The sequence below is a fragment of the Rhipicephalus sanguineus genome, chromosome 3 (assembly GCF_013339695.2).
Source record: "Rhipicephalus sanguineus isolate Rsan-2018 chromosome 3, BIME_Rsan_1.4, whole genome shotgun sequence".
NCBI classification, from domain to species: Eukaryota; Metazoa; Arthropoda; class Arachnida; order Ixodida; family Ixodidae; genus Rhipicephalus; species Rhipicephalus sanguineus.
In genome coordinates, this window is record NC_051178.1 from 178,662,039 (window position 1) to 178,684,128 (window position 22,090).

General features: G+C 46.6%; 1 protein-coding gene across 1 annotated transcript in view; it reads left to right on the forward strand.

The window, feature by feature from the left end:
• Positions 1-22,090, forward strand: part of LOC119386134 (chondroitin sulfate proteoglycan 4-like) — a 71,651-nt gene that overhangs the window by 13,250 nt on the left and 36,311 nt on the right. The window contains exons 2-5 of the mRNA XM_049414228.1: positions 9,466-9,889; positions 12,488-12,806; positions 13,060-13,956; positions 21,792-21,986. Coding sequence (XP_049270185.1) covers positions 9,466-9,889; positions 12,488-12,806; positions 13,060-13,956; positions 21,792-21,986 — 1,835 coding nt within the window. The remainder of the gene's footprint in view (positions 1-9,465; positions 9,890-12,487; positions 12,807-13,059; positions 13,957-21,791; positions 21,987-22,090) is intronic.

The window sequence follows — 22,090 nt, forward strand, 5'->3', positions numbered from 1 at the left end:
TTCGTGAATTGCCCAGTACATCATCACCGAAAGTGAGATCGGGCGCGTTTATACTAAAGGTTCGATGAGAGTTATGACGACTTGCAGCTCATTTTAATTTTACATGTACGCTGTAAATTTTCATTGTTTAGAAAACCATTGCTTTAGAAAACATCTGGCGTCTTTCGTTAAGCAGCTGGCGTCTTTTCGTTTTGCTTTAGAAACATCTGGCGTTCTTTCGTTTTGCTTTTAGAAAACATCTGGCGTCTTTCGTTGGTTTATTTCATCAATCAACGGCGTTTTGAACAAAACATTTATTGTTTAATCACGCACAGGAGAAATCTCACCAGGCACTACCTTGGAGGTAAACAATGGCTGCTAATGCGAATGAGAGACAGAAGAAGTCGGCTTTTAGCTAGCACTTACACTTCTACTTCTACTAACGTTTCCTACTGGAACATGCCAATGGCTGCTAATGGGGAATGAGAGACAGAAGAATTCGGCTTTTAGTTAACGCGCACGCTGCGAATTTTTTATTGTTCAACAACGCACAGGAAAAATCTCCCACCGGCACCACCTTGGAGGTCAAGATCTGGTACTTGCGTTACGACTGGTTACGCACTACGACTACGAGGGACGAACGGGTGCTGCTTTAAGGAGCTTCGCCCCTAAAAAGTAGGCAGGAGACAAGCGCTCACAAGTCTTAGCCAGAGCCGTTCATAGCCATGACTCGCTGTCAAGGCTACGAACGGCGTTGGCTAGCACTCCCAGGTTTAAATACACAGGAATACTCAATAAAGGGGACGGGAGGAAGACCGCCGCCGTAGCTTAATTGGTAGAGCATAGGGCGCGCTGTCCGAATGCTGTATACGTTCGGTCCCTACCGGCGGCAAGTTGTCTTTTCGTCCACTTCAATTTGTTTACATTTATAAAGTAATTACTACACCGCAGTTAAAATACTACAAATAATGTCCCTGTTACCATTCTTGGCGTCATTGGCTCTTGGTTTCATTAGCTAGTACTCAGAATATTGAGGAGTTTTTTTTTTTCATCTTAATGCAGATGTCGAACTACTAATATTTACCAGCGTTTTGTGGTAACTCAGATGTGGTCTAGAGCCCGATCATAATGTTTGTGCAACAGCCCTTCGCCCTGACAACGCACAGATAAGATCCATTCGGATATTAGAGATCATTAGAACGAAACAACAGACCCGTTAGACATACCGTCGACAATTTTCGAGACATAAACGCCACGACATATCGAAACAGGGATAGCGCCTACGCGACCGACGAACACAGAATCTTCTGATTTACCGAATCGATTTCCCGCAGTGAAAACAGATTACAGCGCCAGTTTTTTCCAGCATCGTCTATGTTGATCCAGCTGGAAGAAAAAAGTGAGCGAAAGCCAGAGGAGAGGGGAGATTTAGTTGAAGGGTACAAAAACCCGCAGGACGCAGCGATACCGCTGAAGGGAATTTGATTAACGCTGTAACGTCGTGGCGAAAAACGCGCCGACGCGCGGAGTCCGAAACAGACGACTTCCCAGTGCTGTCACGTCTCGTTTACACAAACGTCGTTTCTCCTGTTCTGTGCAGTGGTGTGGAGGCTGGAGCAGGCTTAAAACATCTATACGGCTCCATTTTAAAACGCTGTTCGTCAATGGACGATGTGAATTCGTTGGCCATTCGCGTTATATGCAACAAAGAGTAAGGTAGCATGACAGGGCGAGAAACACGGAAAGAATAATTTAGCTTGGAAAAAGCCCGCGCTTAGGTGAGACAGAATGAAAAGGACACACACACTGAGCTGACTAGCAACCAGTTCAGTTTGTCTCAAGAGTATGTCTTTTTTTGAAGCAGCAAGAAACAGTAGGATAGTTAAATCATTTGTACTCCGCTTTCTGCTCATTCTCTCTCTCTCTCTGTACGTGTGTACATGTGTCATCACATCGCATAGAGCATTTAATGTTTCATTTGCACACTAAAACGAATACAACATTGCACGGAAACAAATTGCCAACAGCATGCATGCAAGATATTGCGTTGACTGCCAGGTGAATTGCCCGTAATAACATAAACTTTTTTCTGTGATATTCAATAAAATGGCGGTGTTCTTTCAGAAACAACGTCAACGTGAAGAGCCTTCATGGCGTACTTCATTCGACCCGTGACGTTAATAGGAATGAAAGTGCTCCCAAAAATAGTGACAATTTTATGGGGAAACTGGAAGGAGGAACAGGCTTATACTGATGTACAAGATAGAAAGAAAAAAATACGTTATCACATTACAGGGATAAAGATGTGCGTTAACACTCTGAAGCTTTAGCAGGCCCTCCTCAGTAGGATCCCCAGGAAAGCCGTGTTCAACTCGCAGTGAGATCGACTTACCTGATATTGCAAGACAGGTCTGCCCGTTACTTATACATGTGTCACCATACATTCCAGAATATATTCACCGGAGTTGAAGTTGAAGTTGAAGCTTATTGCCACATAGTTACAAAACAGTTCTTTCCGGAACGCGCATCAGAATTCGTGTCGTGTAAGTAATCCGATTAGGCAGGACTCTTTCAGTATAGTTTGGCCGGTTGTGTTGTTTAAGGTGCTTAACCAGAGCGGGGTTAGTTTGCGAATGTGTGCCTGCAATGGCCCCTTACGTGCGTCTTTCACTGTTAAAGAAACATGGCTGTACAATACTGTAAGTTCAGTGTCGCGTAAGTTTTCGAGTATAAGACGTAATACCTCTAACCACGAAGATCTAAAAGAGGACTCGGTCTATCGCGGTAGCATAATGATTACGGCGCTAGGCTGATGACCCGAAGGTCGCGGGTTCGATCCCGACCACGGCGGTCTGATTTCGATTGAGACGAAATGCTAGAGGCCCGCGTACTGTGTGATGTTGGTGCACGTTAAAGAACACCAGATGGTCGAAATTTCCGGAGCCCTCCACTACGGCGTGCCTCATAATCATAGCGTGGTTTTGGCACGTAATGCCCCAAATATTATTAGAAGAAGACTCTACTTGACGAACAAAGCTCGGGGATTTCCCAACGTGCCTGTGCGATAGACGTAATCCGAAGGGTCGAGAGTAGTTCTTAGTAATACGTCTTACGATATAAAATAAGTAACAACATTGGGAAAATATCGAGCAACAAATTTCGATTAAGGCACAAGTTCCAAGGAGCTGTGCTTTAAGCATGCTCTGCGGCATACCAACAATTGTTTCGCACAGGACTTTTCGGAAAACGCCTACATCTGTCCATTCGGCAATGCGAAGTGTCGCGCGGCTAGTGGTGACACTTACCTGCGTCTCAATGGTTCGGAGCAATCTGGCAATGAGCAGCAGCTCAAAGGGTTCAGCTCTGCCACTCTCTTGACCTCCTTCCGTGAAAGTACGTGAAAAAAATACACGTTCCTTTTAGTTTGTGTAACTTGCATAGAAAAAAATTAAGATGTTCAATTTCTTTGGAGGAAAGCATGTCGCTGCATGCATTACGATCCACTACGATCCTCGCAAACACCAGATGTAATGTTCGATCGCGTTTGTATAGAAACTGTATTGAATGCAACAAAAAACTCAGCGGAAACGTTACGTAGCATCTGTAATGGCTTTTGTAAGCAAATATTAAGCGCGTGAGGCTATATCCAAAGAGTATGGCCATCAAAACGCTCGATCAAAAGAAGAACCGACGAAGCTGAATAACTTTCGTTCGCGCATATGTAATATTCAGTGGAACATTACGTATATTCAGCCGCACAGAACGGTTGACGCTTGGAAACTCCGTGTCACAACTCCCTGTCGCTCCTCGGATAGCGTAGAAAGCAATGTCAGACAATTGTTCCTGGCAACACTGCGTGACTCGATGGAGGTAGGGGAACGTTCCATATTGCGGGAGCCGGCCGGTCTCCGGGGCATAGTTCGGTGAAATAGCGTTCCAATAATAATTCCCACGGGAGGCATTCGGCCGAACCGCGGCGACGTGAAAGAATTTATCGATTCCTGCTACAGTGTGTTGTGCCTTCTCTGACAGCAAGATCGCGGTGAGCGCAGTAAATTCCCCAAATTCTTCGCAGCTATTCAAAAAGTAGGCTTGAAACCGCAATAAAAAAAATAAACGAGAGGAACTGAAAGAACGAGAAAATGACGATGGTGTACTTCGTTTTTGAGTGCACTTGATTACTGTGCATGTGCAAGTTGCCCCTCCCTTACTCTTTCTTTCTTTTTTGGTTATTTGCCCTCAGGTTTTTTTTTATTATTATTATTTGCCAATTAACAGGATACCAGCAGAAGCACGCGGAAGTTCCGAAAAAAAAATCACAGCATATCCACGGGGTGAATGATGATGAGTGGGGCGAAGCTCCGGAGGGAATCATCGGTAAACCGTGAACCTCTTCCGTGAAATTCGCCCAGTACATCATATAAAGAGTGTGAAACGCCGTGTATATATTAAACATCAAACTTTTATTGTACTGTTGGTTTACGTGGTCCCTTCATTATCACCCCTTTGTGATCGGTGAAATTCAGGGAAAGTGACCGCTCCCGAGCGAAAGAGAAAGCGCGCCAAGAGCGAGCGCCTTTTACGATCGCAGTCATCCAATGATATGCGCCATTCGCATTATACAAGCGCCATCTGTCATCTTTAAACGGCAACTCTAAGAAATACATGAAACGCCATCTAGTGAGCAATTCATTAAACTAAGACCTGACTACATACTACTACTACAGAGGAGGGAACGACCCACACCTTAAGGAGCTTCGCCCCTAGTAGTTGTATTGGAAGACAACGTAGCTTGTTATTAGAGGGTTTTATAGCTAGATACGGAAATACGGTACGCAAATACGCTGCCGTATGACGGTACCGCTCCTCCTTTCCAGGTCGTCGACCTTTTGCCTGTGAAGGCACCCCAACACCATAAAATCTTTTTCAAAAATTACAGTGGGGTTGTCCCACCTCATTGTTGCCCGTCAGCCCACGCATTGTTAACGAGACACCTGCCGTATGGGGTACGCATTGTCACTGGAACGGGGAGCGGTAAAAGCACAACCAGCGGGAAAGGAGGAACGCTATAGTACTGCCTTACCGTATTTGTGTGCCGTATTTCCGTAAGTTGCTAAATCTCTCTATTAGCAGGTTTAGTTAAGCCGACGAACTTTGACATTTAATGTATGTTCGCATAAAAGCGGTAACGAACGAAGATCAGGTAAAAGGGGTATACATTAGCAGATGCCACGTTCTATACTTAAGTCCGCCTCAGTGGAACACTGGTTACAGCACTCGGCTGATGACCCGAAGGTCGCGGGTTCGATCCTGGCCGCGGCGGTCGCATTTCGATGGAGGCGGACTGCTGGCTTGAGGCCCGTATACTGCGCGACATCAGTGCACGTTAGAAGAACACCAGATGGCCGAAATTTCCGGAGGCCGCCACTATATGCCTCGTAATGATATCGTGGTTCTGGCTCATAAAACCCCAGATATTATATGTTCTATACTTAATTCCATATGCAAGAGGCACACGCTGCGATCGCTATTGACAGACTTCGCTGGCTATACTCGAATTCGGAACCAAGTGCGCAGCGTATGAAAGAAGGATGTAGGCCATCACCATTTACATCTATGCAAATATTAAGTCTCGTCGCAAAATATAGACATGCGCACTAAATGAATGGCGTCGCCGACGAGAACAAATATTTACTAAGAAACGAGCGGCGTGACCCACTTTCGTGGCCAATGACCCCCGATGCACTTTGAGCTCGCGGTCAGCACAAAGTTCGGTACACATATATACCGAAAGCAGAAAGGGCGCGTCAGGGATACGTCATTTGATGTAATCTCCGATTTGTGAAGCAGCGCTTCACCTCGTGCACAATTCGTGCTCATTAAAACGTCCATTTCGTTGATCTTATTTGAAGACAAGCTCATCATCTCGCATACCTTTATTTCCTGAAAAACATGGATGCATATAATCTAAAGCGTCTCGTGTACGTTGTTTACAATTAGAGTTAACCTAAAAGAAAACGGCTGTATAGCATAAACGAAGCAATTTCTCCGTGGCTTGCTGGAATTGGAAACTTTCTCGTCGAATAGTCAAATGATACCGAAAGGAACACTTTGACTTTTCCTGTTTTGTACGATACTAAGCAGACATCAATGAAAATTTGAATGAGTAACTACCGACCCAATGCAATTGACTGAGAAGCAAAGGAAGAAGGCGATGATGGCTTTCGCCACACAGCCGTCTTCGTCGAATGCACGAGGGACCCCCTGTGAGTCTCCTGTGCTGTCACATTCTTAACACACGTACACAAGCGAGCGCTCTTCTGCCTAGAAGCCTAAGGGAAAATGATATTTATTTATTTATTTATTTATTTATTTATTTATTTATTTATTTATTTATTTATTTATTTATTTATTTATTTATTTATTTATACTGCCAGCAAATGCCATGAAAGAAGCTGGGGTTGCATTGTCGCCATGTACAACCATAGTGCATGGTTAAACAATTTCATGCCGAACACTCAAGATAAGAAGCCACGCCGCATGATCAGGATATTGGCCATATGTTATTACAGCGGCACCTATAATCATATCATAGGCGCCGCTGTAACAGAAACAATCGAAGAACAATATGCGTCAAATTTCGGCGAAAACGTGCAGCGCATAGCGAGGAATCAACGCAACATGCGCCTTAAGAGGAGAAGTCAAGCGCCAAATTTTTTTACGGCTTAAGAGCCTAACTTCGCTCGTCTCTTCCAAATCGCGTTCATGCGTCATAGCGCGATGGGTGTACGTGACTGCAGACATGTGTTTTCATGATCCCTCGGGTTACGAAAAGAAAGCCAGAAAAAAAGGATGGGGATCGACCTTACGCTCGATTTGCATACAAATTCCCTGTGACTCTTCGCTTCCGAGGTAATCCCTGAGATTACAAATCGTAATGCCTTCTTAAGCCTCCATCCCCGCCCTCGGTGCTCCCCAACCCCCGCTTTCAAAGCCAGCCTGTCGGCCCGACAAGTAATATATTCATTCTTCGCTTTCTCTTTTGTCTGTTATTATTGAGAAAAACCTTATGGCGCGATATCTCGTTATGCTTTTCGGAAAACGGAGCCATCGCGTTGCGCGACATGTGTCTGCAGATAACGGGACACTATTTTTTTTTCTTTTTCGTATTCGCGCGTGCGTCGCTAAAGGAAAGCCAGCGATGTTTAAAAAATTAGCAGTGCCGCGACTGCAGAGCTCCGGAAAGCGTAGTTGCGCGAACTCGGTGCGTTTCGTTTACAAAACCGCCTCACGTTGGCGGCGGAAAATGGGACATCGACCTCTAGCGCTCGGTTACGTCCGCACACATTCTTGCGGGTGTTCGGTTATATGGTGCCATCTTTCTCCCGTGTTTGTGCGACGTACGCTTGAGAACGAAGTAAGATGGCTTGTTCCAGTAAAGCAATCTTCCAATCACGCATTAATTAGAGACCGTGCAGTGGGTTGACTTTGGGTTAGGTCCTTGGCCTGACACCAACAATGTAGCCATGGTTGCAGGAGTGGCAAGCGACTAGACTAGATGCACGACCTTACTGTTGCCACAGCGTGGTGTACTTGTATATACGCACCTCCTTATCTTATCATCGTCACTTATCGCTTCTTCTCATACCCGTCCACCTACCCCAGTGCGATGTTGGCGAGCAACGTAAGCTCACGCCGACCACACTGGTTTTCTGCAAGCAAATTCTTCTCTCCCTCTTTTGTTCATGCATTAAACGACAGTTTTCTATATCGACAGCACTTTCCGAGTACAATATTCACTGATTCTATTGTACTTATAGTGCCAATATTTTTAAAGCAGTCGTGCATTGTTCACTTTGTGGTGTTCTACATTGACATCGCGAGCGTGGCATCATTGCGCGCACACTATACAGTATGTGCCTCTATAAAAGGATGCTTAGTCTGTAGATGACTAAGAAATTTATCGCACAGAGATTGCAATCTCTACATTGACCAGCAACTTTCATTTCAAGAGCGTGCATTTATACCTGCACGCCCACACGTGTTCCTGCTTGCGAGACGGAGCTCCACGACAAAAAAAAAAAAAATTAAGAAAGAAGGAAGGAAGAAAAAAGAAAGCAGACTCTCAATGCGGTTAATATAAAGCCGCAGTCGTACGTTCATGCAATTTCAATGACCATTGCAAATTTCTACTTCTGGCCCGCTTCCGCAGACAGGCTCGCAAGTGGAAGCCAATTAGGCGCGCGGATATCATTAGCCTCCACTTCCAAATATTAATGAAAGTGAGCGCGTGACTGTGGCATATAACCCGCGGCCTGCCAAAATACATTACCCCGTATTCATATAAAATATTCCTATGCTATATCTATCCAAAAAGCTGACTTGAACCTACAAGGCTGTGGCAAAAATTGAAAAGCGACCAACCAATGTTAAGAAGCGCTTACCAACGTAAAACGTTTGTGAATTCGGCCCATCGTATTATGTGGAATCGATGCTGTGCTGTATACGCTTAAGCCAGTCAATTAATGAAGGCGGGTAGGCAGAAAACCAGGCGTATTCCACATCGAATGCGCGACATCACGCGCGCTCAATCGAACCATTGCTGCTACTGGAATGGCTTCCTGCAGGCCATTTTCGTGAGCATGGCTAGCAGAGTGATCAGCATGTTCGTTGCCGCTGATACCACAGTGGCCTGGAAGCCACTGAAGAGTTATAGTCATGACCTTTCTTTCTTAACTGCGGATACTCTTGTCTTATTTGCAATACTATAGCTGCCCCGCCTCGGTGGTCTAGTGGTTATGGCGCTCGACTGCTGACCCGAACACCGCGGGATCGAATCCCGGCCGCGGCGGCTGCATTTTCGATGGAGGCGAGAATGTTTGAGGCCCGTGTACCTGGATGTAGGTGCACGTTAAAGAACCCCAGGTGCTCGAAATTTCCGAAGCCCTCCACTACAGCGTCTCTCATAATCATATCGTGGTCTTGGGACATTAAGCCCCAGATATTATTATTATACTACTAGCTGGTCTTGTGGCCCACGGCGTAAAGCTGGTAACAGACCCTGCAGGGCTGACTTAGAAGCAAGTTTGGATATCGGGCTGGTTGGTAATCGATCTTCAACAAACAGCGCAGGAGCGGACAAACGGACAAAGAAGAGCACGCAGTTTTCAGTAAATCCCCTGTTGGAAGTCAGCGCTTGTCTTTGTTACCTTCTTTGTCCATTGTCCGCTCCTGAGCTGTTTGTTGCAGCTGACTTACAGTCTGTGAACGTGCTCCACGTCAGTGGGGACTCTGGTTGAATCCCCAGTGCAGGTTGCCAAACTGGATATTTGTCTTCCGGTTAATTTCCCTGCCTTTCACTTAATCTCCGCCATCTCTTTACCCAGTGCAGGGTAGCATGCCGGTTATTCTAAACTGGTTAACACCCTTGCCTTTCCTCTCTCTCTCAGTCAACTAATATCTAGCCCGCTTCATGTCTTCACGCAGAGGCGTCGTTTCTGGGCGAAGGCTTCGTCTCGCTAGAGCTGGAGGACGCGCGCGAGAGCACCGACCTGAGCCTGCGCTTCCGCACGGCGCGACCCGACGGACTGCTGCTGCTCGCCGCTGGGCCCGACGACTACTGCCTGCTCCAGCTGACCGGGGGTCGGCTGCGGCTTCGGCTCGAGCTTGGCGCCGGCGAGCCGGCGCTGCTCGAGAGCCCCGCGGGCGTGCGGCTCGACGACGGCGCGTGGCACTCGCTGCAGCTGCGTCGGAGGGGCGCGCTGGCGCTGCTCCTCCTGGACGGCGTGCACGAGGCGCGCGCCCAGCTGCCGCCGCGCTTCATCCAGCTGGACATCAAGTGGGGCCTGTTCGCCGGTGGACTAGGAGACTTCCAGGACCTGTTCCTCGGGCACCTGCAAGCCTTCCGAGGGTCGGTGACGCTTCGATCAAGTTATTTTTCCTCGGAATATGTGACGATTATATATATATATATATATATATATATATATATATATATATATATATATATATATATATATATATATATATATATATATATATATATATATATATATATATATATATATATATATATATATATATATATATATATATATATATATATATATATATATATATATTGGAATATGCGAGCGTGGCATAGTTCTCGTCTACTCAAAATCACATAACTACTATTGCGGCTGTCCAGCGCAAAGCCGCGTGTTTTATCTGTAACAAATATAGGCGCATCGACTCGCCTATGCAGATGCTCTCAGAGATCGGCTTTCACACGCTAGACAGTCATGCGACGCTGTCCCGACTCAAATATTTGTACCTCATCATGCATAACAAAATTAAAGTGGATTCAAACACCTACATCTCCTTCAACGCTCCCAGAGGAACCCGTCGTAAGCATCACCTTACACTCCAAGAATACTTTTGCGCCAACAATACGTTTAGTTTTTCGTTCTTTCCGCGGGCTGTTCGGAAGTGGAACGCTTCAGCCGAGATGGTGGTCGCGCAGCCCACTGTTAACAAATTTGTTGAACTGGCTGGCCAAACCGTGCTGTCAGCAACGCGTTAGCGACGTTATCGCTATTGTCTTTACCATTGTCTCTCTGACCTGTATATCTGAAATTTGTGATGTAACATGGTGAAAGTTTCTTATCAATTTTATATTTCATATGCTTGCCTTTTTCCATTCTTTTTTTTTTGTTATTATCTTTTGCAGCGTCCATATGTAACAGAGACACAGCGATCTTGCGTTATCTCTCTTGCACTACATCATACCATAGCTTAATAATGATTTCTTATAACTATTTTTGTGACTCTTTCTAAGAATTATTGTATTCTCTGTAGACTCTTTAAACCCACTCCTGTAAAAATCCCTGACGGGAGTGACAGCATTACTAAACAAAAATAAATAAACATAAATTCAAGCTCCACGCACGCCCATCACTATCCAATCCAGAGAGAATTTGGATATACGTGTGTTTGGGAAAATGGTTGACGATTTAGAGTACTCTATGTGCGCTGCTATAGGACTAACCGGGGGTAGGGGGCGTATCGGTATGTTTTCTACCATGTGATACAGAGCACATGACGCTCGATCACACTTATTGGCCAGGACTCCACGTCGGATCTTCGACGATCAAGCACGATACGTTCAAAAGCATGATATGGCCAAAAGCCTGGAATAGTGGGGCGACTCCGAATTAAGTTTAACATTCGAGGTTTCTTTAACGTGCATCTTAATATAAGTAAACGGGTGTTCCTGCATTTCGCCCCCATCGAAATGCGACCACCGTGGTCGGGAATCAAAGGCTCGTTCTTAACCTCAGCAGTGCAACACCTTTGCCGCTTAGCTACCACGGTGCGTAATCAAATCTCGTTTCTATCGTTTCACGCTGTTTCACGCTACGAGCCAAAACGAACTAGCCTACCAGCAAACCTTAACATAGCTTTCTTTTTTTTCTGAAGTGCTTCAGAAATTATCGTTGTAGGTGGCCCCTTGCAATCTTCCAGCCTTATGTGTCATGTTCTGTTGCGCCATTTCTTTCGGGAAATAAGCTATGTCAAAAGTTTCCATGACCCTACGGTTTTCTCCAGTCAAATCGTCGGCCAGTACACCTTAACTTCGTTAGAACAGTGTACTAAACAAACATCGGCTACGCTGTCTACGTTGCGCATGCATAACAGACATTCTGACATAAAGAAATCGTGCCGCTGACTTTCTATATTTTTAGCTCGCACCACAAAACGTTCGCAGAAACACAGTAGATTGTCTATCGTTGGACGAGTCGCATGTGGAGGTGCCTGCCATTCCTATGCGAAAAGAGTACGCCTTCGTGAAAGCTACTCCTAACCACAGGCGGCACAGTAAAATTGCATCACGGCGGGAGAGGCGCGATGAAACTGAAAAAGCTAGACGACAGACCGTTTTCCGAAGAGAAGATCCTTGGATCGTGGCACTACGCATCGCAGGGCAGCAAAGCGACGCGAGCATTGCTACTGTTTTTAAAATCGACTGCTTTGAGCGACCGCTTGTAGGCATTCAATGGACAGGCGCATATGTACCATGACAGTGCATTCTTCCCTCTTCTTTCTTTCTTTTAATCCCTTCATCCCTTTCCCCAGGGTAGGGTAGAAAACCGGACGCGCGTCTGATTAACCTCCCTGCCTTTCATTCATTTCCTTCCTCCTCCTAGCCCGCACCACGAACCCGTATGCCGTTGGTTCAAGAAGTATGTGGTAATTCAAATGATTTAATCACGCATTTCTAGCACTCTGGTTCAATAAGATATGAATGTCGTGATCTAACTAACGGGTGTTCGACAATCAGCCTTGTTAACGACTCTGAAAGCTCTTAAAGGAGTTACAGTGCACACAGACGCGGACAGAATGAATAAGAAACAGGAGACAGCGCCGGACAGTCTCTGTCGCTCTGTCCCCGTCTCTGCGCGCAGTAACCTTTTCAAGATGTACTCCGAACTATTGCCAAGCAAGCCATCCTTTTGAACGTTCACAGCTGCATGGCTGACGTGATGTTCAACGAGGTGGAGCTGTTCGAGACCGCAGCCGCGTCGTCGGTGGGCGTCGTGTGGGGCGAGTGCAGCGAGGAGTTCTCGGCGAGTGTCGACCAGCCGTTCAGCCTGGTGGAAGCGGACGCCTACCTGGCACTGCCCAAGATGAACGCGCGTACGGGTGGCTCCCTCGCCGTCGAGGTGCGCACGCAAGCGCCGTTCGCGCTGGTCGCCTACTGCGCCGGGCCACCTTCCAAGGACGACTTCGTGGCCCTCGAAGTGATCGACGGACATCCCATGGCTTCGCTCAACCAGGGAAACGGGGTCAGTGCGAAATTAGTCATGAACCTTTTAGACGCGCTGTATTACCGTGCCATTTAGCTGTAACGAACTCAGTAGAAGACAGTCGCAGCCCAGTAAACAACTATTATGGACCACTGCGTGAGTCAGTTCGTCATTCTTAACCTGATACAGCGCAGCAAGGAAAAAAAAGAAAAACGGTTCTTTGTTTCTTTTCCAGTAAACAAGAACAATGATAGGATTTCTGTTCATTCGTGTCATTTCTCTCTTCATTCAGGTGGTGACGCTTCGCAGCGAAGCATCCGTAAACGATGGCCGTTGGCATCGACTCGGTCTGCAGTTTGGCTCATCACACGTAGAGCTCAGTGTCGACGGCAGTGTCGAGTCTTTGCGAACAGGCCTGGGTCGCAACCAGTTCTTCGACCTGTCGGGTCCGCTCTTCCTGGGCGGCCTCGACGTGTCCGCGCAGTCGCGAGCCGTGCTGGAGCACGGCCTGCAATCGGAGACGTCGTTGCGCGGCTGCCTACGACACGCGCGCGTCAACGACGTCCCCACCGGCCTTCCCGATGCCCTCGTCACCAGAGGTCTCAAGACCGACTGCGTCTGGGAGTTCCCGTGCCTTCAGGTCCCGTGCGAGCCGGGTGCCCGGTGCGTTCAGGAGGGTACCGACGGCTTCAAGTGCCTCTGCGATGCCGCCACCACCGCCTCCAATGGCGGTGGTGGCCGCGTCGACTGTGTTAGGACTAACTTCACCGGTCCCTACAAGGTGTACGCGTCGTCGCTCGACCAACTACTCGCGTTGTCCCCTTTGCGCGTGGCCGAAGGTGGCAGTGACCTCGTGACCACCGAGCACATCCGGCTGCTGGTCGACCACCGTGACCTGGGTGTCAGTGACACGGGCGTGCTCTTCCACGTGATGGACGCGCCCAAGCACGGCGCGCTCGAGATCGAAGTGTGGCACCGTGGCACGCCAGACAACGTGTTCACGCTGGCCGACCTGTCGACGCACAAGGTCCGCTACACTCACGACGGCTCCGAGAACCACAGGGACTCGGCCGTGTTCGAGCTCGAGTTCCGCTCACGCACGTTCGACCTGCCTGCCGCGCTTAAGGAGCGCAAGCGGTTCGTGCTGCACGTGCTGGTGTCGCCGGTCAACGACGCTCCCAGGGTCAAGGTGTGTGCGTTGTGTCCCGGTGGCGCTTTTTCCTTCCCCTCGTTTTATCTCAGGGTCGTAAGTCTCGCGTGCGTGTGGAGTGAATGCGAGCTCGACAGGGCCTCTTGCCTCCGCGCCTCAACCTTTCCGGCTCGTGCTATATTTAACGAATGTGGCGCAGCCACGCCTCCGCGCATATCATGATGAAAAAGCGGTACCCTCCTCTTCGTCACGGAAACAAGAAGTATCGTTGTGTCGTTCCCGTGACGCGAAAAGTCCGCATGTGTAGGGGTCATGATCGTTGCAATTTAAACGTAAAGACGCAGTTTCCGGCAGTAATTGACGTCTTACGCTTGCGTCTAGCTTCGCAGCTGTCCTTCGAGCTAGAGCTATGGGCAGCACATACTCTTCTATGTGCTGTAGGTATAATAACCAGTGTGTTCATCGACTCGTAAACATGCCCGATATTAATAGAACACTAAGGTTTTATAACTATTTGCGAATAATCAGAGCGGAAATTGAATAAACGACTGATCAACACCAGATCAACATGTTACATTGCAGCTGAAAGACTTACAAATACCTATTTGTTACACATGATAGGTGGCTTATTAGAGTTTGAAACTGTTTATAACACATCAATTACTGTTTACGTAATCGCGGTGATTGTAGTTGCTTACCTATGGAGTTGCCAATATTTTTTTTTCAGATACCACTACATTAGCAAATGTTTTAAAAATGTTTGAAAAATGAGTGCCTAAACTATTAGATACAATACGACAATACCTCTCGAAATATTTCAATATCATATCAAATTATCTCAAAGTATGATGTCAAATGTTATGACGTCATGAGCGTTAGTGCAGGAATGTGAAGGTTGTTCGGGTTTTGTTTCGTTTCGTTTTTGTCCTTGCGTTTACCACCCTTTCTGACTTGCCAAGCTTTGGAATATGAAACTAAGTGTCGTTATTCTCTGAGTGTAACGTGGTATCCACCAGTCAAGCTAACTTTGAATTTTCGTTTCAGTGTTTGTTTAGGGACAGTGACAGAATTACTGTTTTTTTAAATCTTATCTTATAGGTACAGCGGTGTACTGCCCTCTGCTCTACCTCTTGGCAACCCCTGTTGATTGATCCTGCCAGACTCTCTGGTCTCCTTAAAAGTGTTGCTTGAAGTTCCTGCTTACTTAAGCACTCTGACCGCGGGAGCTCGAAGCAGCAAAAAACGTGACCGCGTGTTTCTTATTCAAACGACATCTGGCGCCGGCGACATGTTCCTATGCATTCGGAGCTGCACCACCGGGCGCAACGACGACACCGAGGCAGACGCAGACAACCGATCTCCGTACAATATTCGTTACGTTTCGCGATCCTTTTGAAAATGAAACGACGAAGACCGTTCACTCGGTAGCGCTTTCTCGGATTAGACGCGCGGGTCACGCAACGCGGAGCGCATTCATTACTCCTTTTTACGGATGTACATCTACATCTTTCGACGGGGGAGCTTCGAGCGGCATGACGGGTCGGGAGGCCATCCACGTGTGCTTAGGGGCTTCCGGCCGATGCCATGCACTGCTTCATTTATGCGTTAGAAGTTTTATAAGCAGGGGTAAAGTGCCTCAGACAGGCTGCCTGTCTCAGGCTGCTTGCACCTGTTTATAAAACTTCTATTGCACGTCGTGTTTATATTTGTAAGTTCACATCTCTAAATTGAATTGCTAATAATAATAATATCTGGGGTTTAACGTCCCAAAACCACGATATGATTATGAGAGACGCCGTAGTGGAGGGCTCCGGAAATTTCGACCACCTGGGGTTCTTTAACGTGCACCTAAATCTAAGTACACGGGCCTCAAACATTTTCGCCTCCATCGAAAATGCAGCCGCCGCGGCCGGGATTCGATCCCGCGACCTTCGGGACAGCAGTCGAGCGCCATAACCACTAGACCACCGCGGCGGGGCTCTAAATTGAATTGCCACTGCTTGCTTTGTCTGTGACGGGCCGCGGCTTGGTATATGCGTAAGTGACAGTACATCACGTTATCGACTGCGATTGCATTGTTTGGCGATAGCGAAACGAAATATGCAGGCTGGAACTTCGTGTGGGCTCTACATGTATACCTACATTGCCCTACATAGTGGTTGTCTTATTCTCATTTCAAACTATGTGCGAACGCAATATAACCCTCGTCGACACAACTACTAACATTGTGATGTGTAATGTGGCAGTTTGCTCGAATAGCGCGAGAATGCGTTTAAAAATGTAGTGTTGACTTCTTACGCTACAACCAGCTTTTGCACGGGTAACAGAGTTCCAGTCGCCATGGCCCATGATGCCAAGACTTTCTTTATGAACTATCTCGTACGCCGCGCACGAAACAAACGCCCCGTCAAAACTATATTAACGCCGAAGACGTTAAAGGTAATGAGAATTTGTGGAGAAAAGTCTCAGGGCACGACACATTTGGTTATGAAACGACCTTGAAATAAATGTCTTACTTCTCTTGAATTTTTAACCCCTGCATGAAACCAGAACTGCACACAAAGAAGGTAATTTTGCTGTCGTGTGCAGTTCATGCAGTAGCTACACTTGAGTGGTTCGTGCTTCCTGTTTACGCACTCCCAACTTCTAAAACATAAGCGCCAGTCCGCCCGAACACGCAGGCGTCTTCCGCTGTTCCTTCTCTTTACCTAACGGCGCACGCCCTGTACGTTTGCGAAGCAAGCCTCCACGTCTTCAGCAGCTGTCGCCCTCTACAAAGGTCATTTCGCACCGGAACCAAATCGCTCCTCGTAATCCAAACAAGGCAGCCAGTTCTAGGCGGTCCTTTTCCGAGCACATGCACCGTCATTGTATCTACGGAACGGCTAACGTGACACGAGCCAAGCAGCGGAAAGCAATACAGAGTTCCGGGCAACCACAGTTCTTTTTCTACCTTTCCGTTCTTGATCCGCAAATTGAATCGGCCGCGATTCAACGCTTCACTTATTCAGCGCCGAGCTAATAAGGGCGAAACCGTCCGCTGGGAGTAACGCTGTTCCCACGATGGCATTCTCCCAATGGCGGCTCCTCGTGAGCGCCAAGAAAAGGAAGTACATCTCCGCGGGCACTGATGTTTCGCAGCGACGAATCAGAGCTCGGGCCGTTTTGGCGGGAACGAGTATGCCATTCGGAATGATTCGATGCGGCCACTCTACTTTCTATAGGCTCTGGCGTATACGCTACCCCGCACACGCACGCACATGGCGCAGAGACAGGCGGATACATACAACCCCCCTCAGACACTTTCCAGCAGCAGATTGATATGGACGCAACCGAGCGGAAAGGAAAATCGGTTCTCTTCATGGTCCATTGCCGAACGAAATCATTAATCGGCCTCCGAACTAGGAGGGCGAAACGGCTATTCTGGTGCTGTTGTTACGGATGAGGACCGCGAGGCAGGAATATTCCCCCTGATTAAGGAATTATATACATCTGAGAACGATACATATGGGGCTGTTTGAAGTTGCTGCTGCATCGAGTTTTTGTGCCCCACTAAATGTAGCGTCTATTACGTGCCTCCGTTGGATCATGTGTGGCCATTGGCACGGATTCCTCAGGGAGGAATTCCAAACGTATAATGCCTTTGCGAAAAGAGTCTGCATGCCAGAGAAAGTACCATCTCATGCCCATTAACCAAATCAAAAAGTGACTGTATGCATTGTCCAAAAAACGGCAGGAAGTGGAAGATGGAAGCTGCGATGAAAAAATCCGTAAACAGGGGGTGAGTGCTCGAGCCAACGTTTCGACAAGTGGAAGACAAGTCCACTTGTCGAAACGTTGGCTCGAGCACCCACCCCCTGTTTACGGATTTTTTCATTGTATGCATTGTGTTAGACATGTGTTTAAAGATAGATACGTTTTAATAAATCAAGGTAAACGAAATGCCCGTATAATTATGTGAGGGCGGCAGCTTTAAGCACTAGTCTTGCGTCAATACACGTGGTTTCAACTACTTTACGTTAACATCGTTGAGCCTCGTTATTTTCTTATGTAATCAAACACTACGCAAACACAGCGTTCATACATGCTTGGCAATACCCTTCGCATCCATATCAATGGAAATTCGCTGTTGCAAGTTACAGTTCAAGATAAAAACGTTCTTTCATTTATGTGCTAAAAGCTTCTTATCTAGTCACGCGTGGGTAAGTTCGGGGAGCCGCGTCATCTAGAATGGCATTAGATCTGCAAATTCAGAAACGCGACGTCGTGCTTTATGAACCGAGACAACTCACTGTCCCAGGCAATTTGCCTTTATAGGCATACTCCCAGGGACCAACTTTATTCACTGCGGAGATTTCGGTTAATTAAGCACATTTCTAATTCCCCAGATGCACGGCTTGAAGTTGAAGTTATCACTCGTGACTGCTTCTCTTAAAGGGACACTAAAGAGAAACCGGAAGTTGATCTTCGATGGTAGATTATCTTATTACGATTATAACGGTACCATTGTTACGGCAAGCAGAGCTTTCGTAAGCGAGAAAATAGCGAAAAACAAAATGTGGGTGGCGACGCCACCTTGAAGTTTCCGCACTATTTGCCGTGACGTCACATGTTTTGAAGGCGCCTACTAGGGACTACGTAGTTCGTGTTCGGTAAAAATGAAGTACATTGTCCTCTGAGGGGGCCATAGACTTAACATACAATGTTTGGGGTAATTTGTCGAGCCAATGGCGCCAAAATACGATAAATACACTTTGGAATCAATGACGTCACTGCGGGGAGATTTCGGTGCGAAATTTAAAAATGAAACTTTGGACTTGATTGTCTCCTCTATTAATAAACCTATGATGGCGATATTAACGGCATTAGAGTTCTCAGAGCACAATTTATCGATCTAAACCGATTCATTGTTTCTCTTTAGTGTCCCTGCGCTATGCTACCACCTCAGATGATTTCTCAGAGTGGTATTAAATGCGAAGCATTTCTTAGCGAACCAAAATCTATCTATCTATCTATCTATCTATCTATCTATCTATCTATCTATCTATCTATCTATCTATCTATCTATCTATCTATCTATCTATCTATCTATCTATCTATCTATCTATCTATCTATCTACGTCTGGCCGCTCTTGTGGTCGTTTCCTTACCTGGTATAAACCAAAATTGGCACAGGAGGAGTTCAGTGTATGACGAACACGATTCGAGGGTCATGACATGAATAACGTGACTTCTCTGTCGTGTACGTTGTTAAATCCTTTCCACCAGTCACGTGTGGCACACAGCCCGTGGTAGGCGGGTATCCACCCCAGGTGACTCAGAGTCTGCATCAACCCACACTTTGAAAGTCTAAACGCGACTGTGTGACGGAGCCCGAGACGTCATTGTCGATGGCTGATATATCCAACGGAAGCAAACAACAGATATCACGGCTTGAGCCGGAATCGAAGCCCGGCAATCTACACTGCAGTCAAGTATTCTACCACAGAGCCACGCCGATGCTTCAAAGTGCTTTGGAAAAAGACCCTGTACAAATATGCCAGGAAAACGCCAATAGCGGTTGCAGAGTTGGCTATCCGATTTTATGTCATTGTAATGAACATTGCATCTGCGCACCTAATACTTCGCAAGCTATAGTAAACCGTTGCGTTTGACTGTAGATATGCACAGTATCGCACCGCAGCGTGCACTTAGCGACGATGAAACTCACATCTCTGCTCTAACGTGAATGTCGACGTTACGCCGGAACATGAGCTACCCTTTAAACGCCAGTGTACTCGGCGTGCTCGGTAAGCCCACGATATGCACAGGACAACTCAATTTACACAAAGATGTCGATCCACCTCATAACGCTTGGCTCGAAGCAAAAAATCTGACGTAGGCTGCTGCACGCTGTCTACTTCGTGGGATCTGCCGGGATCCCACGAAGCAGATAGCGTGGGATCTGCCGGATTTTTTTTTATAATTGTTGGTTAACCATTCATGTGGCGATGTGGCAGACGTGTCGAAGCGTGACACGGGCAGATTAAAACGTTTTTGCTTTGGAATAATTTTACTATTTTCGAAGGTTTTGAAGTTATTAGTTTTATCTTTATTGAAAAGGCCCTGTTATGTGTTTGTTCGCACTTAACTGAAGCTCACTTCAATTACTGAAGCAGCTCTGGAGACAAAGAAATTATGAATATCTGGGCTGTTCTGGCTCAGAGCGCATCCGTGCATTTCATGTGGGCGCTGCACACTTGATGTGAACTGCGTTATGTGGCATGTCCTTTGTACAAAGGCTGAAAACCGTCAGTGTTCCGTGAAGCGGGGCGACATTTGTGGTATTTTAGTTTTTTTTTCTAAGTTTTTTCCACGCGTCTGGTTTGCAGAGCTCTCACTGCCACCGAGGAAGTTTGCGTATTTCACAAAAGGAATGTTAATTTGAAACGTTGTGGTAATTTTTCACCCCGGTATGCACCAAATATCGTGGTTCATATTTGCCAATTGCGTGTCATAAACATCAAATCAATAGGCAATTAATTAATGCACATCTTCAAAAGTCTGACTGCACACACAGAAAGATTATAACAAGAAAAGATAGTCAGGAAACAAGGCAAGGTAATTTTAGCGGATTCCTTACTATCTTCACAAGAAAAAATATCTTCTCTCCGAACTGAGAACGTTGGTTCCGCATACTCGTTACAATTGTTTTTCTATTTGCTATTTCATTTGCAGCAGTTAGTTATTCGTAACCACATCGTAGTTACTTCAGAGCCGGCTTTGTCTAAAGGTTGTCGCGACTTTTGGGGTTTGTTAAGTGACTTCAGGACAAAGAAATTTTAACGTTCAAGTTAAAATTCAATTTCATTCGACAAAAGTTACACGAAGAACGCATTTCTTCACGCTACGATATAGAGAGATTTTTTTTATATACTTTTGTTGCAAAAGATTTTATAGCTGCATGCTTTCATTACGTTAATCCATTTTTTACAGTCACTCCGCGACGTCTCACTTTTTTATATTAAGCTATATTCCACAGTTTAATCTGCTGCAGAAAACACATTGTATTTAAACACTCTGCATAAAAGGAGCAATAGCTAGATAAAAAAAATTAGCACACTTATTAAACAACACGTACAACTATTCAGCACACATTTTACGGCATAAGAGCATTGTAATTGACTCTCGGTGCATAAGTACGTTGGTGTTCGAGAATAAGCGACAGAATTTTTTTATGACTCCTTAAACGATACCTAAACCATTGCCAGTTATAATGTGAGAGAGAGATTTCTTTCTCACATTCGCTTCCCTTCGTACAGGCTCTATCTCCTCCTCGCTGCTTATTTTATTAGCGGGCGCTTAGGCAAAGTACTGAGCTTTGTGCCTGTCAGAACTCGGCGGTTTGCTTCTACATGCTGTTATTTCAACTCGCGCGCAGTAGAAAACCCATTATACGAGATAAGTCAGTTGATCGCACACGACAGCCGAACAAGACGACAAAGAATAACCGGCGTCAGACTGCATGGCAAAATGTGGTAGCCGACAAGTCAAAAGCCACGCCCCTCGTATATGGAACAATCGAGGGCAGCTTGTACCCTAATGACGTCACGCGAATCATTCTGCTGGCGTCACTAATTGCTGCAAAAGGACAGGAGACGCCGGAAGAGTTGAATGCGGCGTTTCTTGGTATTAGCCGGGGTTATTCAGGGGCCCCTTCAATTTCTCTGAAAGTTAGTTTGTCTGACCACCATCTCTGATGGATGGATGGATGGATGGATATAATTTTATTGGGAGGTCCTGCAGGTTTTGAAAACCCGGTCTCAGGTCTCCCTCGACGGGACGTCGAGATCTTGTGTTATTCATGTTTTTTTTTTCATGTGCGCTGTGTTCAGGTGTCTCCGGGCAAGCAGCTACGGCTCGCCAAAGGCACGCGCAAGGTGCTCTCTCCCGACCTCCTACACGCGGATGACGAGGACACGCAGCCGTCGCAGCTGGTGTACACCGTGCTCAGCCTCGGGGATGGGGACAAGGACGGCTTCATGGAGCACGCCGACAGGCCGGGAGAACCGCTCAGGACCTTCACACAGGTATCACAGCTACGCGTTAGAGCTAGCCTGAAACGTTTTGCTAACACGGCCGCACTTTCTGTAACTTTTTTTATTTACATGTTATATGGAGACGTTACGAATAA